This window comes from Bufo bufo, chromosome 3 (genome assembly GCF_905171765.1).
Source record: "Bufo bufo chromosome 3, aBufBuf1.1, whole genome shotgun sequence".
NCBI classification, from domain to species: Eukaryota; Metazoa; Chordata; class Amphibia; order Anura; family Bufonidae; genus Bufo; species Bufo bufo.
Window position 1 is genome coordinate 618763616 of NC_053391.1, and position 21734 is coordinate 618785349.

Here is a 21734-nt window from a genome sequence, read left to right on the forward strand (position 1 = left end):
CATGTACCTTTTTGACAGGTCAGAGAACACATTTTTTTGTGGGAGTGCTTCTCTAACATGATAACGTTCCACTACATGAAAGATGACAATGAGAGTTATGCCATTAAAGATCAGGATCTAAACATGGACTTTACTTACTGACAAACGAGGTTTCTCCAAGATATCCTCTGCGTTTCAGGATAACCTCTAAATGCTTGGCGTCTTCATTCACCACATAGTGCTCCTTCTCTATAGAGATCCAAGCCCAGTTGAGACGAAAATGCTGATTCTTCAGTTTATTTCCACCTGCAAAATACAGAGATATAGCTCTTTGAAATAAGCTTGTAGTTTACACTTCTCGTTTCCAGGGGTTACGATCACCCTGTAATCCAGCAGTGGTGGTCCTGCTTGCATATTCTAGAAAAAAAGAGTCAGCCTCTCTGGTGGCCGAGGCCATGGGAGCGTGCATAGGTTGGTGCTTTTTCCTATAGTTTACGAGCACGACCACCGCTGCTGGATTGCTGGGTGGTCCTAACCCCTGGATATAATCAGTGAGTAATGGGATGGAAAAAATAATTCAGTCAGGAGGTAATATGGACAATCACTATATCAATATATTACTAAGTGCCTTGTATTAACTTTTTCTACATGAGACAACCCCTTTAACCCCTTAAGGACTCAGCCCTATTTCACCTTAAGGACTTGGCCATTTTTTGCAAATCTGACCAGTGTCACTTTAAGTGCTCATAACTTTAAAACGCATTGACTTATCCAGGCCGTTCTGAGATTGTTTTTTCGTCACATATTGTACTTCATGACACTGCTAAAATTGGGTCAAAAAAGTTAATTTTTTTCCATAAAAAAATACCATATTTACCAAAAATTTAGAAAAATTAGCAAATTTCAAACTTTCAGTTTCTCTACTTCAGTAATACATAGTAATACCCCCAAAAATTGTGATTACTTTACATTCCCCATATGTCTACTTCATGTTTGTAGCATTTTGGGATTGATATTTTATTTTTTGGGGATGTTATAAGGCTTAGAAGTTTAGAAGCAAATCTTGAAATTTTTCAGAAATTTACAAAAACCCAATTTTTAGGGACCACTACAGGTCTGAAGTCACTTTGCGAGGCTTACATAATAGAAACCGCCCAAAAATGACCCCATTCTATAAACTACACCCCTCAAGGTATTCAAAACTGATTTTACAAACTTCGTTAACACTTTAGGTGTTGCACAAGAGTTATAGGCAAATGGGGATGAAATTTGCGAATTTCTTTTTTTTGCCTAATTTTCCATTTTAACCCATTTTTTCCACTAACAAAGCAAGGGTTAACAGCCAAACAAGACTGTATCTTTATTGCCCTGACTCTGCCGTTTACAGAAACACCCCATATGTGGCTGTAAACTACTGTACGGGCACACAGTAGGGCGTAGAGTGAAAGGTGCGCCGTATGGTTTTTGGAAGCCAGATTTTGCTGGACTGTTTTTTTGACACCATGTCCCATTTGAAGCCCCCCTGATGCACCCCTAGAGTAGAAACTCCATAAAAGTGACCCCATCTAAGAAACTACACCCCTCAAGGTATTCAAAACTGATTTTACAAACTTTGTTAACCCTTTAGGTGTTGCACAAGATTTATTGGAAAATAGAGATACAATTTCAAAATTTCACTTTTTTGGCAGATTTTCCATTTTAATATTTTTTTTCCAGTTACAAAGCAAGGGTTAACAGCCAAACAAAACTCATTATTTATGGCCCTGATTCTGTAGTTTACAGAAACACCCCATATGTGGCCGTAAACTACTGTACGGGCACACAGTAGGGCGTAGAGGGAAAGGTGCGCCGTATGGTTTTTGGAAGCCAGATTTTGCTGGACTGGTTTTTTGACACCATGTCCCATTTGAAGCCCCCCTGATGCACCCCTAGAGTAGAAACTCCATAAAAGTGACCCCATCTAAGAAACTACACCCCTCAAGGTATTCAAAACTGATTTTACAAACTTTGTTAACCCTTTAGGTGTTGCACAAGATTTATTGGAAAATAGAGATACAATTTCAAAATTTCACTTTTTTGGCAGATTTTCCATTTTAATATTTTTTTTCCAGTTACAAAGCAAGGGTTAACAGCCAAACAAAACTCATTATTTATGGCCCTGATTCTGTAGTTTACAGAAACACCCCATATGTGGTCGTAAACCGCTGTACGGGCACACGGCAGGGCGCAGAAGGAAAGGAATGCCATACGGTTTTTGGAAGGCAGATTTTGCTGGACTGGTTTTTTTGACACCATGTCCCATTTGAAGCCCCCCTGATGCACCCCTAGAGTAGAAACTCCAAAAAAGTGACCCCATTTTAGAAACTACGGGATAGGGTGGCAGTTTTGTTGGTACTAGTTTAGGGTACATATGATTTTTGGTTGCTCTATATTACACTTTTTTGTGCGGCAAGGTAACAAGAAATAGATTTTTTGGCACGTTTTTTTTTTGTTTGTTATTTACAACATTCATCTGACAGGTTAGATCATGTGGTAATTTTATAGAGCAGGTTGTCACGGACGCGGCGATACCTAATATGTATACAATTTTTTTTATTTATGTAAGTTTTACACAATGATTTCATTTTTAAAACAAAAAAAATGTTTTAGTGTCTCCATAGTCTAAGAGCCATAGTTTTTTCAGTTTTTGGGCGATTATCTTAAGTAGGGTCTCATTTTTTGCGGGATGAGATGACGGTTTGAGTGGCACTATTTTGGGGTGCATATGACTTTTTGATCACTTGCTATTACACTTTTTGTGACGTAAGATGACAAAAAATTGCTTTTTTTACACCGTTTTTATTTTTATTTTTTTACGGTGGTCACCTGAGGGGTTAGGTCATGTGATATTTTTATAGAGCCGGTCGATACGGACGCGGCAATACCTAATATGTATACTTTTTATTTATTTATTTAAGTTTTACACAAGGATTTCATTTTTGAAACCAAAAGAATCATGTTTTAGTGTTTCCATAGTCTAAGAGCCATAGTTTTTTCAGTTTTTGGACGATTATCTTGGGTAGGGTATGATTTTTGCGGGATGAGATGACGGTTTGATTAGTACTATTTTGGCGTACATGCGACTTTTTTGATCACTTTTATTACCTTTTTTGGGAAGTAAGGTGGGCAAAATTTCAATTTCCTAATAGTTTTTATTTTTTTATTTTTATGGCGTTCACCGTGCGGGGAAAGTAACATGACCGTTTTATAGATCAGGTCGTTACGGACGCGGCGATACCAAACATGTGTAGGGAATTTTATTTTTTTCATTTTTAATCAGTGATAAATGTGTTTTTTGATTTTTACTTTTTTTTCACTTTTTTTCACTTTTTTTTTGACCCAGACCCACTTGGTTCTTGAAGATCCAGTGGGTCTGATGTCTGTATAATACAGTACAGAACAATATATATTGTTCTGTACTGTATTTTACTTACACTTTGTCTGAACAGATCTCTGCCTTTCAGCACAGATCTGTTCAGCACCATGGACAGCAGGATGCCTGAGAGGCGTCCTGTTGCCATGGGAACCTTCCCCGTCTGCTCAGAACTGCGCAGACGGGGAAGGGTAAGGAGGGGATCTGTCGGGGGGCTGTCTGGGGGCTCTCTCCCTCTCCATCGGGGGGCTGCAAAGGCACAGCAGCCCCCCGATGGGAGAGGGAGGGAGCTCCCTCTTACTGTTAACTTTTTCCATACAGCGGTCCGTACGGACCGCTGTATGGAAAGGGTTAAACGGCTGACATCGCATCATCGATGTCAGCCGTTTATACCAGGGTGCCAGCAATGTGCTGGCACCCTGGTATCCCCACTAGACACCAACGATTATACAAGGGGAGGCGGGCGGGGGATCGCGATCCCGCCTGCCGCACCGCCCGCCTCCCGCACCGCCCCCACCGCCCACAACTCCCCCCCTGCACCACCCGCCGGCAAAAAATCATGCAGGGGTGCAGGGGGGGATGTAAAATATATATTTTAGGGACACTAAAGCTTCTGATCCCCGCGGTCAGGGCCCGCGGGGATCAGAAACTGCACAAAGCGCAGCAAACCGCAGGTCTGAATTGACCTGCGGTTTTCTGCGATCGCCGATGCGTGGGGGTCAAATGACCCCCCCCTGCATTGTTACGGGATGCCGGCTGAATGATTTCAGCCGAAATCCCGTTCCGATTAACCCCTCGGGCGCCGGAATACAGATTTCAAGTTATGACGTACCGGTACGTCATGGGTCCTTAAGGACTCGGGATCCATGCCGTACCGATACGTCCTAAGTCCTTAAGGGGTTAAGGGTGAGGTTACTATGTAAACCCAGTGTATTATTTATAACTTTATATTCCAAGCAACATCTCTTTTAAAAAAAATGATTTAGTAAATTTTTGACAGAAAAGCTTTTAAAGAAGGCCTAGTTCTCCGCCGGCTGACCACCACATAACTCTGTCCTCTGTGATCTTTGTAACGTAAAAGCTGCTTTGATAAATGAATGATGAAAAATAATCTTATCTCAGAACCGGTTAACACAAGAAATATCTTTTTGGCCTCACTGATCTTAATCGAGATTCTTTGTAGAAGGTGAGACGTGCATCACTGCTCTCTTTATCTTCACCGGAAAGGGGATTTGTAGAGGCTCTTCTAATTGAAAGAGGATGGCGGTGGGGATTATCTAATCATGAAATGTATCAGCTGGTTTGTCCGAAAGAACCAACAGAACCCAAAGTGGTGCTCATACATACAGACGACACAGAAAAGGTCATGCAGCTGCTTTCTCTTATAACACCCGCTCCCCCGCCCCTAAAAAAAAAAGAGCAGAAGCTAATTTTCCTTCATCACAAGACCAAAAGTCGTTGTAGATCCTTAGCCTTAGGGCTCATTCAGATAGAAGTAGTGTTTTGCACAAAACATGGGTACCGGCGGTGTGTGTTCCGCATTTATGATAAAAATGTGTATTCTTCTCCGTGATTGTCGACAAGAATAGGACATGCTCTATCTTTTTTGCATTGACATAAATGGATCCGAAACCCTTTCGTTAAAATTGCGGAACAGATGCAGACCCATTTATACGGCCGTCTGAATGAGCCCTAAATCAAGTAATCTATACCATCTGCAGTATCGGGCACAAACACTCGTATTGCTGAACCGCTGTGTCTATGTATACAATGGAGGGGCCCCTACCTAGCGGCGATCCTGGAGGTCAGACCCATAAAATAGTCATGGCTTAAGGCCCTTTCACATTGGACGATGATCGGCTGAACAGGGGATAATTCGCTGATCAAATCTTTTAGGTGGACAAAAAAACAATCACATGGCAACAGCATATTATCGTTCCTGATATAAACAGGGGATGTGCTGCCAACATAATACAGTTGCAAGAAAAAGTATGTGAACCCTTTTGAATGATATGGATTTCTGCACAAATTGGTCAAAAATGTGATCTAATCTTCATCTAGGTCACAACAATAGACAATCACAGTCTGCTTAAACTAATAAGGCTACTTTCACACTAGCGTTCGGGTGTCCGCTCGTGCGCACCGTTTGAAGGGGCTCACGAGCGGCCCCGAACGCATCCGTCTGGCCCCAATGCATTCTCAGTGGAGGCGGATCCACTGAGAATGCATCCGCCTGCCAGCGTTCAGCCTCCGCTCCGCTCAGTGAGCGGACACCTGAACGCTGCTTGCAGCGTTCGGGTGTCCGCCTGGCCGTGCGGAGGCGAGCGGATCCGTCCACACTTATAATGGAAGTCAATGGGGACGGATCCGCTTGAAGATGACACAATATGGCTCAATCTTCAAGCGGATCCGTTCCCCATTGACTTTCAATGTAAAGTCTGAACGGATCCGCTCAGACAACTTTCACACTTAGAAAATTTTCTAAGTTTTAATGCAGACGCATCCGTTCTGAACGGATGCGAACGTCTGCATTATCGGAGCGGATCCGTCTGATGAAACATCGGACGGATCCGCTCCGAACGCTAGTGTGAAAGTAGCCTTACACACAAAGAATTAAATGTTACCATGTTTTTATTGAACACAACATGTAAATATTCTCAGTGCAGGTGGAAAAGGTATGAGAACCCCTAGACTAATGACATTTCCAAGAGTTAATTGGAGTGAGGTGTCTGCCAACTGGAGGCCAATCAATGAGATGAGATTGGAGGTGTTGGTTACAGCTGCCCTGCCCTATACAAAACACACACCAGTTCTGGGTTTGCTTTTCACAAGAAGCATTGCCTGATGTAAATGATGCCTCGCACAAAAGACCTCTCAGAAGACCTACGATTAAGAATTGTTGACTTGCATAAAGCTGGAAAGGGTTATAAAAGTATCTCCAAAAGCCTTGCTGTTCATCAGTCCACGGTAAGACAAATTGTCTATAAATGGAGAAAGTTCACCACTGCTGCTACTCTCCCTAGGAGTGGCCGTCCTGTAAAGATGACTGCAAGAGCACAGCGCAGACTGCTCAATGAGGTGAAGAAGAATCCTAGAGTGTCAGCTAAAGACTTACAAAAGTCTCTGGCATATGCTAACATCCCTGTTAGCAAATCTATGATACGTAAAACACTAAACAAGCATGGATTTCATGGGAGGACACAGCAGAGGAAGCCACTGCTGTCCAAAAAAAAACATTGCTGCACGTTTACAGTTTGCACAAGAGCACCTGGATGTTCCACAGCAGTACTGGCAAAATATTCTGTGGACAGATGAAACCAAAGTTGAGTTGTTTGGAAGAAACACACGATACTATGTGTGGCGAAAAAGAGGCACAGCACACCAACATCAAAACCTCATCCCAACTGTGAAGTATGGTGGTGGGGGCATCATGGTTTGGGGCTGCTTTGCTGCGTCAGGGCCTGGACAGATTGCTATCATCGAAGGAAAAATTAATTCCCAAGTTTATCAAGACATTTTGCAGGAGAACTTAAGGCAATCTGTCCACCATCTGAAGCTCAACAGAAGATGGGTGTGGCAACAGGACAACAACCCAAAGCATAGAAGTAAATCAACAACAGAATGGCTTAAATAGAAGAAAATACACCTTCTGGAGTTGCCCAGTCAGAGTCCTGACCTCAACCCGATTGAGATGCTGTGGCATGACCTCAAGAAAGCGATTCACACCAGACATCCCAAGAATATTGCTGAACTGAAACAGTTCTGCAAAGAGGAATGGTCAAGAATTACTCCTGACCGTTGTGCACGTCTGATCTGCAACTACAGGAAACGTTTGGTTGAAGGTATTGCTGCCAAAGGAGATTCAACCAGTTAATAAATCCAAGGGTTCACATACTTTTTCCACCTGCACTGTGAATGTTTACATGGTGTGTTCAATAAAAACATGGTAACATTTAATTCTTTGTGTGTTATTAGTTTAAGCAGACTGTGATTGTCTATTGTTGTGATTTAGATGAAGATCAGATCACATTTTATGACCAATTTGTGCAGAAATCCATATCAATCGAAAGGGTTCACATACTTTTTCTTGCAACTGTATATACGGTAAATTAGAGGGGGGGAACGCTCGTTCAACACTCCACCAATCACTGTAAAATTAAACAGATAACAAGCTCCAATCCACTTGCATATCGTCAATCGGCACTCGTTATGGGCAGAAAATCTGATGAGGTAAAAGGACCCTTATCCTAAGGAGAGGGCACCCATGTTTTTTTCCTAAATACCCCTTTAATTTCTCAGTAATGAATTTAAATGTGTGACTTAGTTATTGACTTGTTAGTTATTGACTCGGCAACTTCGGATTTAAAGGGGTTGTAAATATTCCACAGTATTCAAACCAGCACCTGGATCTGAATACTTTTGTAGTTGCATGTAATTAAAAATTTTGTATAGCGGCTGAGTTATTCAATAAAATGTAGCGCCACCTGCTGTTTGTTGGTTTTCTAAATTCGTTGTCCAGCTCACTGATATGGCCGCACATGCTCAGTTTCATCTTCAACTGGCTCCTCAGCTGTGATAGGGAGAACTGAGACACGCCCCCTGAGCGGCAGCAGAAAAGACACGCCTCCAGAGCTGTGATAGGGAGAGAGCTCAAGCACATAAGACATTCTAATTCAGCTTCCAGCTTGAGGAGATCTCTATTTGGGACCCAAACTATCTTGTTTGCCACAATGCAGCTTGCATCGGGCAACGTAAAAAACTCTGTAAACTAGTACCAATTGATTAGTTATATCATGGATCGGCACTCTTTATGGCCAAGCAGAAGAAGAAGCACTCTTATTGATACGTTTTGCGAGATATTTTTACTGATAACCTATCCTCAGGATAGGTCATCAGTATCTGATCGGTGGAAGTCCTACACCTGGAACCCCTGTCGATCAGCTGTTTGAGAAGGCACCGGTGCTTACAGTAGCATCGCAACCTTCTCGCAGATTTGCCTAGGCTATGTGACGTCACGTTCATTATTCACATGGCCCCATTGGAGTGAATGGGGCTGAGCTTCCACACCAAGCACAGCCGCTATCAAATGGACGGCGCTTTGCTGGGTGAGCTGAGAGACGGCCGTGGATCTCCATTGATCAGATACTGATGGCCTATCCAGAGGATAGGTCATCAGTAAAAACATCTGGGAAAGCCCGTTTAAGTTTTAGTTGGTCTAGATGAGGGATGGGCAAACTGCGGCTCTCCAGCTGTTGTAAAACTACAACTCCCAGTATGCCCAGTCTGCCTACAGCTATCAGCCTACAGCAGTTTTACAACAGCTGGAGAGCCGCAGTTTACCCATCCCCGGTCTAGATCATCAGACATGAGGAGATCACAGACCAGATCCTGTTCATATATAGCAGAATAACGAAGGTCTTCTTGCAGTCCCATCACACAGATACATGAAGAGTTGTGCCACATGAAACTAGGCTCTACCACGTCTGACAATCTCAGCTCTTGTCCATATCTCTGTAAGGCCCCTTTCACACGAACAAGTTTTCCGCGCGGGTGCAATGAGTGACGTGAACGCATAGCACCCGCACTGAATCCTGACTCATTTATTTCAATAGGTCTGTGTACATGAGCGCATCAGTTCTACGTTGCGCGAAAAACGCAGCATGTTTTATAGTCTGCGTTTTTCATGCAGCCCTGGTCCCATAGAAGTGAATGAGGCTTTAGTGAAAAACGCATTGCATCCGCAAGCAAGTGCGGATGCAATGCGTTTTTTACTGATGGTAGCTAAGAGATGTTGTTTGTAAACCTTCCGTTTTTTATCACGCGTAATAAAAAGCATCAAAACGCATTGCACCCGCACGGAAAAAACGGAACAACTGAACACAATTGCAGACCAAACTGACTGAACTTGTTTGCAAAATGGTGCAAGTTTCACTGAAAGCACCTTGAATGCATCCGGAGCCAATCCGCCACGCTCGTGTGAAAGAGGCCTAAGTCTCCTGACCTCGAGTGTGTAGGCTGTGATATGTAGGACAGAAGCATGAGCACAACTAGACCACAAGTCAGGTGGAGCAGACATGTTTGGGCGCTAAACAATAGGCAGTGCAGTCATTTGTCACTAGGATCCACGCCCTACGTGTGTGGGTTTTATTTAATTTTTTCGGCAAACACCTGGCCCTGGACTCTATAAATACACTGCCTGCAGCTACAAGCACTTTGTAGGAAGTGTGCATTCTTAAAATAAACCTCATGGCCTCCGGGCATATAGTCACACACTGGTGTAATTCCTCTGGTGGCGCCAGACTATTTCCTGCACACTGTCAGATTACTGGATATGAAAACAAGAGCTGACGGCCCGGGTGACAATGTGAGAGTACAGGAACATACCTGACAGCTGAAAAAAGCGTGGTAAACAGGATTAAGTGCTGGACTGACAAGGATACGGCGGGGAATGGGGCGCAGGTTGTTCTGCTCGTGAACCAAACAATTCACCTTAAAGGGCTTCTGCCACCAGATTTACAGTCAGGTCCATAAATATTGGGACATCGACACAATTCTAAAATTTTTGGCTCTATTCACCACCACAATGAATTTTAAATGAAACAAACAAGACGTGCTTTAACTGCAGACCGTCAGCTTTAATTTCAGGGTATTTACATCCAAATCAGGTGAACGGTGTATGAATTACAACAGATTGCATATGTGCCTCCCACTTGTAAAGGGACCAAAAGTAATGGGACAATTGGCTTATCAGCTGTTCCATGGCCAGGTGTGTGTTATTCCCTCATTATCCCAATTACAATGAGCAGATAATAGGTCCAGAGTTCATTTCAAGTGTGCTATTTGCATTTGGAATCTGTTGCTGTCAAATGTCAAGATGAGATCCAAAAAGCTGTCACTATCAGTGAAGCAAGCCATCATTAGGCTGAAAAAAACAAAACAAACCCATCAGAGAGATAGCAAAAACATTAGGCGTGGCCAAAACAACTGTTTGGAACATTCTTAAAAAGAAGGAATGCACCGGTGAGCTCAGCAACACCAAAAGACCCGGAAGACCACGGAAAACAACTGTGGTGGATGACCAAAGAATTCTTTCCCTGGTGAAGAAAACACTCTTCACAACAGTTGGCCAGATCAAGAACACTCTCCAGGAGGTAGGTGTATGTGTGTCAAAGTCAACAATCAAGAGAAGTCTTCACCAGAGTGAATACAGAAGGTTCACCACAAGATGTAAACCATTGGTGAGCCTCAAAAACCGGAAGGCCAGATTAGAGTTTGCCAAACGACATCTAAAAAAGCCTTCACAGTTCTGGAACAACATCCTATGGACAGAGGAGACCAAGATCAACTTGTACCAGAGTGATGGGAAGAGAAGAGTATGGAGAAGGAAAGGAACTGCTCATGATCCTAAGCATACCACCTCATCAGTGAAGCATGGTGGTGGCAGTGTCATGGCGTGGGCATGTATGGCTGCCAATGGAACTGGTTCTCTTGTATTTATTGATGATGTGACTGCTGACAAAAGCAGCAGGATGAATTCTGAAGTGTTTCGGGCAATATTATCAGGTCATATTAAGCCAAATGCTTCAGAACTCATTGGACGGCGCTTCACAGTGCAGATGGACAATGACCCAAAGCAAACTGCAAAACCAACCAAAGAGTTTTTTAAGGGAAAGAAGTGGAATGTTATCAATCACCTGACCTGAATCCGATTGAGCATGCATTTCACTTGCTGAAGACAAAATTGAAGGGAAAATGCCCCAAGAACAAGCAGGAACTGAAGACATTTGCAGTAGAGGCCTGGCAGAGCATCACCAGGGATGAAACCCAGCGTCTGGTGATGTCTATGTGTTCCAGACTTCAGTCAGTCTGTAGTTGACTGCAAAGGATTTGCAACCAAGTATTAAAAAGTGAAAGTTTGAATTATGATTATTATTCTGTCCTATTACTTTTGGTCCCTTAACAGGTGGGAGGCACATATGCAAACTGTTGTAATTCCTACACCGTTCACCTTATTTGGATGTAAATACCCTTAAATTAAAGCTGACAGTCAGCAGTTAAAGCACATCTTGTTTATTTCAATTCAAATCCATTGTGGTGGTGTATAGAGCCAAAAATTTTTGAATTGTGTCGGTGTCCCAATATTTATGGACCTGACTGTATAGCAGTAAAACTGGGGGGCCTGAGACATGCGATATGTTGGAGAAAAATGATGTTTTAATATATGCAAATAAGTCTCTAGGAGCAACGGGGGCGTTGCCGTTACACCTCAGTATCTGGCGTAGGTGTAGAACAGGAAAGAGGCTCGCGGGCAGGTCCCAATGATCTGATGTGCAAGACTACACTTGACTTGGTTGGCAAAGATGGGGTTGTGCCTACATCGACACATAAAAGTGCAGATCTTAGAAAGAAAAAAAAATTCAATTTTTGGTCCTGTAAAGGACTGAAAACAAAACCTGTTATTCAACCTTCCCATTATTTAAATTATAGGTCCACTCATATGAGGTAGAGTGCCCTTTTTGGGCCCCGATGCAGCAGTACCCTGTGCACACCTATAGCTATCTACCATCTCTTTGGTTTGATGAGTAATTTGTTCCCAATTATGAACCAAGATAATAAAACTGATGCTTATTAGCATCAGCCAAATGGCATATTTTTTTTTTTATCTTTCTGAGGAATTTTTGAGATATTAAATATTGTATCCTTGCTTTTCACGGTGCACTGGCAAAAGAACACAAAAATACCACACTCCAAGGCGGTGGAGAAATGCCATGTACGTTCTTTTCCATTTATTTTAATTTATTTCAGATTAATTGTGCAGGGTAATCTTGACTACTTAATTTTGAATAATGCTTCAATAGGCACACTCCACGGAAACTGTTCTTCAGCCCGTTACTGTTAAGTCATTGCATGAAAATGTTTTCACAACCAGATTAAAAGGGGTTGTCAGGATTAGAAAAACGTTGCTGCTTTCCTTCAGAAACAGCGCCACACCTGCCCATGGGTTGTGTCTGGTACTGCAGCTCAGCAGGTGAGGTGCTGTTTATTTGCTATAGGGTTTATATTCAGATGTATGGCTCTGTGCAAGCTCTAAATTATGTGGAGCTGTACAGAAGTCTGAAGTCTGGGGACCCAACAGTACTTCTGTACATTTATAATGAGGCACACGCCTCGTGAAAAATGGGGCGCATCCTGCGGCAGTCTGTACGCCTAAACAGAAATCTACGGCATCTCAGAACTGCTGTAGATTTCTGGCTTCATTTGCGCCCGAAAAATTGGTGTGAATGAAGATAAATTTGTCATGGGTTTTGGCCATGCTTTTTTCCCACCCTTGTCACACCCCCTTTTATAAAAGTGGCGAGGACGGCCTAAAAAGAGGTACATGCAACATTTTTTTTCAAAAAGTTGCATTTAAAAAGTCACAAACACACAGCTTGCGACTTTTTAAAGCCACTTTTCTGGCGCAAGTTGGATGATAAATCTTCCCCCTATGTGTTTGTGACTTTTTAACTGTGAATTTTAAAAAAATTGTCACATTTCTCAATTTTTGCACCGCCCTCACCGTTTTTCAGAAAGGGGGCATGGCAAGGGTGGGAAAGGGGCGTGGCCAGCAGGCACAACAAATTAATCTTCATTTACACCAGTTTTCTATTTAGGCACACGGACTGCCAGAGGATGCACGTAATTTATGATGAGGCCTCAGCCATGTCATAAATCAGGCCCGTCCTCCGGCAGTGCAGGGGATATTAAGACCAGCGCAGAACGCACCTGTCTTGATAAATCTTCCCCATAGAGCATATCACTTTTGACATTCCAGAGACTGGCCTGTCAAAAGAATAATGGATACCCCCACCGCCTTAAGATCTGACACAAGCAGATCAAAACATCTGGACTAATCAGGTTATAACAGAATATAATGGAATTTTAGGACAGAATACCAAACGGAACCCTTTAAGAGGCATTCCGTTTTGCTCAGTCCTAATACCTGTCGACAGGATTTTTTCCCCCGTTATACATAACGGAATAAACCATTATTTGAGCCCATAGAAATGTATTAGGATGGAGCAAAACAGATTGGCTGTTAAATGGTTCCGTTTTGCATGTCCGTCCTAAAATTCCGTTATATTCTGTTAAAACCCTGTTATAACGGAACAGTATAACGGAATTACTAACACTGACGCGAACCCGCCCTTACCTGTATGCAATCATAACAACAGAGATTAAATTTTCTGTTTGGATGGAGGGCGGTCAAATGTCTAACATGGTTTGCCTGCACTCACCCCTGAATGTTGGCTACACATGACTCTAGTTCTACAATTAATACACACTAATCTTAATTTAAACAAAATTGTCTTGTTTCCTCAAGCAGGACATCACTCATATCCAGTTACCAGAGCCATCTGACCAGTTTATGACCCAGAATGGTCTGAGGTATGAGATAATCCAAACTGGAAGTCTAAAGTCACTTGGCCAAATGTCGAGATCACATTAGAGCTCTCGTCAGATAACCACACAGAAATATATTTATTATTGAGGTTGGAAGAGTCAAAGCCAATAACACACTGAATTAAGGGGATTCTTTCAGACGTTTTGACCATGCGAAACTGCTGACAGTGCTACTGTAGATAGGGGCCGGGTAGAGCAGGAAAAACAAAAAAATTGCAGAGCTTTTATTATCAGGAGCAGGTAAAATATGAAGTTTTGTTCTGCCAGGCTTTGCTCCTGCAAGTGCCTGGAAGTGGTTCTTAACTGTGAGCTGCTTTCTGCCCCTTCCTTCTGCTCTGAGTGACAGATGATACCATCCAACCAGGAAACCACTACAGATATAACTCAGGGCAAAGGGAAGGGGATAAGAAGCAGCTCAATGCAGAGAGCAATTCACAGTGAAGCACCACTTCTACGCACTTGCAGGAGCAGAATCTGGCAGAACAAAACTTCATATTCACACTACTCCTGATAATAAAAGCTCTGCAATAGGTATGTCTACCCTGCTCTCCCTAGCCTCTCTTTATAGCTATCAGCAGTTTTGCATGGTGAACAATCAACCTACCTAGCGATACCAGGTGGCCTCTTCTTAATCAAGAAGGAACTTTAATTTCTTGACTGAAGCGAGAAAGGTTATTCCAAGACAGTGGAACTCAACTATAGCCTCCTCCTTAGTTGCATAATGAGTAATGGAAGTCAATTATCTTATGTACATGGAAAGCACGCTGCTTTTTTTGTCCGGCTGCCTCTCGGCATGTTTGCCGTGCTGCGGCCACATCTCCCGCCTGTCCCCATTATAGTGAATGGGGCTGGGCCGGACTTTCAGCAGCAAACGAGTGAGAGCGTTAGTTACTGAAGACAAGCCTAACGCTAGTGTGAAAATAGCCTAATTGGTTGAGTAACATAATAAATGAGCCTGTAGAACCAATGAACCATACCATTGTGTTTTGTGAACGAACCATATTGTAAGTGAATAATCTCCCAGCATGCCATGCGGTTATCAATTTCACTGCACTGGGGATGTATGGACAGGCTCGGATGGTTTCTTGGCTGCCGTCTGTTGTTCTGACAGACTAATCCCGGCTTTAGTCACTTCTCTCCAGAGTATTAGTGAAGGTATACAGTATTCTACCTGCTATCAGGACAAACAAGTGATTTCATGAAGTAGCGACAAAGCTCTGCACTTAGGAGGCTAAAAACCTTCACAGCAAAACAATAATGCGACTATAAGGTAATCTAAGGTGTGGAATGAAGGGCGAAGACCTCGTATCTGGAGGCTAAATGCTTACTAGATGAATTATGGAAAGACGGTGGCTGGAAGGATTCAAAGGGCAGTTCTGAAGAGCCGGAAAATATAATAATAAAAATTAATAATAATAATAATAATATTATAATATGTCTTCTTGTATAAAGTCATATTCTACTTGCATATCTTTTCTAAGCCCTCGTGCACACAGCCATATGACGGCTCCGTACAACCTTGAGTTGGACAGAACAGTAATGGGGGAACCCATTGACTTCTACAAGTCACCACAGTCCATCCTCGGCTCTGATGAGGGCCTGTTTTTTCTGTCAGATTCATGTAGACTTGCGCCATTCTTCATCAGTATTACAGAAGCTTCCTGGGGAGAATAAGCCAGTAATACGGTGCTACACGGAGAACCACACAAGCTCTTTAGTATGTGCTCTGCCGCACAGCCTTCTGCCCATGGTACTACTGTGTGCATGAGGGTATATCAATGCTATATTTTCACAAGGGACAACCATTAAAGAGGTTGCCCCAGAATTATCCACAGGTTAGGTGATAAGTGTCTGATTAGTGTGGTCCAACTGTGAGGACCCTAATTGATTACAGTGTGCTGTGCAAATTGTTATCTGTGAAAGCAAACTGAAGGTAATAACGATAATATAATCTGAGATACCATAAAACATAACGTTTATTTCGTCCGGTAATATCCCTCAATAATGTGATAACACCATAAGGCTGCGCAATTGGTGACCAGAGGCTAGGGAGGGGGGGAGACTAATACTGGCACTAATGTATCAAGCCACAACACCGCCTACATCCGTGTGGACCGAGACATGGGAGGCATAAGATAAGTGACATGAATGCACTATTGCAAAACAGCACGTTACTTTATGCACTGTGAACTGTTAGTCAGCTGTAAGAGGTGACTAAAGGTATTTTGGATACTGACGAATAGGTCCCCTGATGAGTTGGACCCATGTCCAACGAAACGCGTTGGAACATAACATTAGGATACATTAGTGCTATTTTTCATCAATGATAAATTGGTGACAGGGCCCCCCACCACAGCAAGATGAAGCTTGGCAGTCTCCATTGCTGCGCAGGGACAGGGAAGGGTCTTATAGGTGTCCACCAGCTAGCTGGGGGATTTGGTAGTACCTTTCACCCAAGGTGCATCCAGTTTAGGGTGAGACCTGTTTTTAGAGACCCAGTATTAGTCTCCCCCTCTCCCTAGCCTCTGGTCACCAATTGCGCAGCGTTATGGTGTTATCACATTATTGAGGGATTTTACCGGACGAAATAAACGTTATGTTTTATGGTATCTCAGATTATATTATTGTTATTGCTAAGTACGATACCAATCTTTTATCAGGCAGTGATCAATGTACAATTTGGCCGTGTTATAAACCAAACTGAAGGTAAGACTGATAATTCTTTCTCTCCTTGGTATCCAAATCTGTGTTTGTCTCAAAAAAACTACTGGTACAAAATGGCAACAAAAACTACATGTGCCACTCCAGCCTAAGAGTACACATATCAATACAAAAAAATTTGCCAAAAAACTCACCTGCTGCTGCAATTGTGAGAAATGCTGGATATGCACAGTACGCTCAGCACTCTCCTGGCTCGACTGAGCCCTGTATTCAGTTCCCTGCTGAAGTATCAGCTTAGGCTAAAACATTATAATTACAATAATTATCAAAGTTTCCTTTTAGGAGACAGGACATTAAATAAATAAAAAAGTACATTGAAATTAAAGGGATTAACCGGGAAATGATAATGATGACTTACCCTCAGGATAGGTTATCATTATCACATCGGTAGTCCTGGCACCCCCGCTGATCAGCTGTTTCCAGGATTCGCTTTGCTCACCGGAGCTCTGGTGGCTTTCCAAGGGTGGGTCATACATCGTACAGTAGCAGTGGTTGGAATTGGTATAAAAATAATTTTTTCAATTGGACTTTATTAAAAAAATATTGAGCTGTTCTGTCACAAAGGGTTAACAGTTTTTCTAGCTGTGTGACTTTTTACCTCTAAACTACTTATTTAAGCCACATTCCTATCAGTAAGATAAGAACTGAGCTATAATGAGTTTTTATAAGGACAAAGAGCAGAGATAAGGAGTTCGTTTGCTCCCCAAATGACGGAAAAGACAGAAAATCCAAAGGGTGCTACTAGAGCATCTCAGCTTTGTACAGAAAAAAAAAAAAGGACTTCATTCTTTTAAGGCTACTTTCACACCTGCGTTCGGGTGTCCGCTTGTAAGCTCCGTTTGAAGGGGCTCACAAGCGGCCCCGAACGCATCCGTACTGCCCTAATGCATTCTGAGTGGACGCGGATCCGCTCAGAAGGCATCAGTCTGGCGGCGTTCAGCCTCCGCTCCGCTCAGCAAGCGGACACCTGAACGCTGCTTGCAGCATTCGGGTGTCCGCCTGGCCGTTCGGAGGCGAGCGGATCCGTCCAGACTTACAATGTAAGTCAATGGGGACGGATCCGTTTGAAGATGACACCATATGGCTCAATCTTCAAACGGATCCGTCCCCCATTGACTTTCAATGTAAAGTCTGGACGGATCCGTTCAGGCTACTTTCACACTTAGAATTTTTTTTAAACTATAATGCAGACGGATCCGTTCTGAACGGATACAAACGTCTGCATTATAGGAGCGGATCCGTCTGAGCAGACATCAGACGGACCCGCTCTGAACGGTAGTTTGAAAGTAGCCTAATAAAGACCAATTTAAAAAATATATATTTTTAGCTCACAATGAGTACAATGCAATAATAAAAAATGGTCCCAAAAGTGTCCATAGCCTTTAATTTAATAGGAATTTATCCCTCCAAACACAGATTATCAGCCTGTCACAATATCAAAAAAACTTAGCCTGTATGGCCAATTTTAGTGCATAACCAGAATATATGGGTTCAAATTAGCAACATTTGCAAGTTGAGGATGGTTCCTTTACAATCATTTTTATAAGCTGCACTTGTCAGGTTCCTCACTGACCCTTTATCTTCATACAGGCATAGAAGACCTCCACACAGGTGTTCAGCACACCTGCACTGTCTGTTATTTTCACCTTAAATATATGATGTCTGTTACGACACTCACCGCCAGGTAGATGAAGCCGCCGTTTAGTGAATAAGCCCCTTTCTCCAGAAATGCAGTTTTTAATCCAGCCGATCGCCAAACTCCCGAATGGAGCATACGAAGTGGCAACTCCCGATCAGCAATTCAGTCGAACTCCTTCTACAGCTAGCAATATACGAAAGCGCTGTCCCAATAATAAATCCCTCCACAAACGAGACCAAGCTCCGTCTTGAAAGTCAAACAGGAATCAATTTTATTGAGGGCTAGCCGCCCGTATTTATGCAGGTCTCCATCTGGTGGACACGCCCCTAGGGGACCAGAATGGAGACTGACACAGGACAGACATGCAGCACTACAGAGACAATACATCCCCCACAATGCATCATGGTCTCCTCCTCTCTGCCCTGAGACCCGAGGAGTAATCCCATTATCTCTCAAGACAGAGGGAAACCACAATACACACGTGGGGACAACAGAACAGACATCACCATTTAAACATACAATGTCACAACCCTTTTCAATACACAGACATTTAACATCCCAAAATGGCACGCATTAGACCAGGAGTTCAAGTTAGTTTAAGTCCTTTGTGAACAATGAGGCCATTTGGGTTAACTAGCAGCACACTCTTCTCCTGGGTGGCCGTCCGTTCAGTAGTTCCAATCGGTATTTGGGGAAACACACGAACAGGGGCATACGGGCAGGAAATCCAGCGAAATGAAGGCAAACAGACGAACCAGCAATATAGGTCTATACAGATGGATCTGTCACACGGCTCCCCCCTTGTGGGACACTCCGGCAGACCCGGCTTGACCCTTTAGCGGGTCAACTTGGGGATGACCGGACTAGGAGGTAGCAAGAACGTCGGTTTGCCGGGACAATCCATCTGCATTCCCATTCTGCTTACCGGGTCGGTAGCTGATGGTGAAGTTATACGGTTGTAAAGCTAAACTCCACCGCAGCAGTCTACCATTGTCTCCTGAGACCCGGTTAAGCCAGACAAGGGGATTGTGGTCCGTCACAAGGGAAAATTCCTGTCCATACAAATAAGGGCTTAACTTTTTCAATGCCCAGACCAGGGCCAAGCATTCCTTCTCCACTGCCGCATAACTCACTTCTCGGGGTAACAGCTTTCTACTGAGATATGCGACAGGGTGCTCTCCTCCATCTTCCCCGACCTGGCTCAGCACAGCCCCCAGTCCATACATGGAAGCATCTGTATGGACGAGAAAACGTTTGTTAGGGACTGGGGCAGCCAGGACAGGGGCATTTACAAGAGCCTGTTTGAGTGCTTGAAACGCAGCTTCACAAGCCGGAGACCACAGGACCTGCTTAGGGAGATTTTTCTTAGTCAGGTCAGTCAGGGGCTTAGCAATAGTGCTGTAGTCTGGGACAAAGCGTCTGTAATACCCTGCTGTCCCTAGGAAGGCTAACACCTGGGTCTTAGTGACAGGTGTGGGCCAGTTAGCTACTGCCTCTATCTTAGCCGGCTCCGGTCTCTGGCTCCCACACCCCACTCTGTGACCCAGGTATTGCACTTCAGCCATGCCTAGATGGCACTTCTCTGGCTTCAATGTCAGGCCAGCAGCCCGAATTTTGTCCAAAACTACCCCTACATGTACTAGGTGTTCCTCCCAGGACCCACTGTAGATCGCAATGTCATCCAGGTATGCACACGCAAATTCCTGGAATCCATCGAGAAGTCTATCCACCATACGCTGAAAGGTAGCCGGGGCATTCTTCATCCCAAATGGCATGACCTTAAATTGGTACAAGCCAAATGGGGTGACGAAGGCCGACTTGGGGATAGCATCCTCGGCCAGGGGAATCTGCCAATAGCCTTTACACAGGTCTATGGTGGTCAGATAGCGTCCCCTGGCAATACGATCTAATAATTCGTCTACCCGGGGCATCGGGTAGGCGTCAGTGGTGGTCCGCTCGTTGAGCCGCCTGTAGTCTACACAGAACCGCGTGGTCCCATCTTTCTTAGGCACCAGGACTACAGGTGAAGCCCAAGGACTATCGGAGTGTTCGATGACCCCAAGCTGGGTCATCTCCTGTATCTCCTTCCGCATTCCTTCTCGGACTGCTTCAGGGATACGGTAAGGGGGCTGTCGCAGGGGGTTCTGTCCAGGGGTCTCTACCTTATGTACAGTTAGGGTAGTGTAGCCAGGCTCTTGGGAGAACGTCGCCTGCTTCTCCCACAGAAGCTGTCTTGCCTGTCCCTTCTCTGTGGGGCTTAATCTATCCCCTAGCTGTACAAGACTAGTAAGGTCAGTCTGGGAGTCCCTCTCTAACAAATCGGGTAAGGGTAAACTCTCTGTATCGTCTGCAGCAGGGGCACATACTGCAGCGACATCCTCCGGTCTCTCCTGATACTCCTTTAGCATGTTCACATGAAAGGATCGCTGGATCCTCTCATCTGAACAGCTGGCTATGAGGTAGGTAGTATCACACACCTGAGCTACCACCTTATACGGGCCCTGCCAAGATGCTTGCATCTTGTTCGCCTTCACAGGTTTGAGCACTAGCACTTTCTGCCCAACCTGGAAGACTCGCTGCCGGGCACCCCGATCGTACCATCTCTTCTGTCTCCCCTGGGCCACCTGGAGATTCTCTCTTACCATCAGGGACAGTTTCTCCATGCGGTCCCGGAGTTCCAGGACATACGGTACTATGGGGGTCCCTTCCTGCTCTGTCTCCCCCTCCCAGTGGCCTCTAATGAGATCTAGGGGTCCGCGGACCCTCCTCCCATAGAGCAACTCAAAGGGGGAGAACCCAGTAGATTCCTGGGGCACCTCTCTGTAAGAAAACAACAGATGAGGCAGGAATCGCTCCCAGTCTCTGCAAGTGTCAGAAAAGGTCCTCAACATCTGTTTGAGGGTGCCGTTAAATCGCTCGCAGAGGCCGTTAGTCTGTGGATGGTACGGGGAACTAAGTATCGGTTTAATGCCGCACACCCTCCACAGTTCCTGGGTGAGCACAGCGGTAAATTGGGTTCCCTGGTCAGAGAGAATCTCCTTAGGGAACCCGACCCTAGTAAAAATTCTAACCAGGGCATCAGCAACTGTCTCTGCCTCTATATTAGACAACGCTACTGCCTCTGGATAGCGAGTGGCATAGTCCACCACGGTGAGAATATACTTCTTACCGGATGGACTAGCCCTGGCCAGTGGACCCACAATGTCAACGGCTATGCGGGCAAAGGGCTCCCCAATGATAGGCATAGACATAAGCCTAGCTCTTGGGTGGTCCCCCCGCTTTCCTACCCGTTGACAAGTGTCACACGTACTACAATATATCCGCACAGCCTGATTAAAATTTGGCCAAAAGAAGTTCTGCATGATCCTATAGGCTGTGCGACGGGACCCTAGATGTCCGGCTAATGGAACATCATGCCCTATCCGCAGAATCTCCTGCCGGTATTTTGCGGGCACCACCAGCTGTCGATTCGGCGGATGGGCAACACTTTTCTGGGACGGTTTAGGGAACCTATATAACCTGTCCCCCACCCATTCATAC

The 21734-nt window shown here is 44.2% G+C and overlaps 1 protein-coding gene across 1 annotated transcript in view; it reads right to left on the reverse strand.

Annotated features, from left to right (window-relative positions):
* FREM2 (FRAS1 related extracellular matrix 2) overlaps positions 1–21734 on the reverse strand; it is a 216893-nt gene that overhangs the window by 109232 nt on the left and 85927 nt on the right. Inside the window, exon 3 of the mRNA XM_040426093.1 lies at positions 139–285. Coding sequence (XP_040282027.1) covers positions 139–285 — 147 coding nt within the window. The remainder of the gene's footprint in view (positions 1–138; positions 286–21734) is intronic.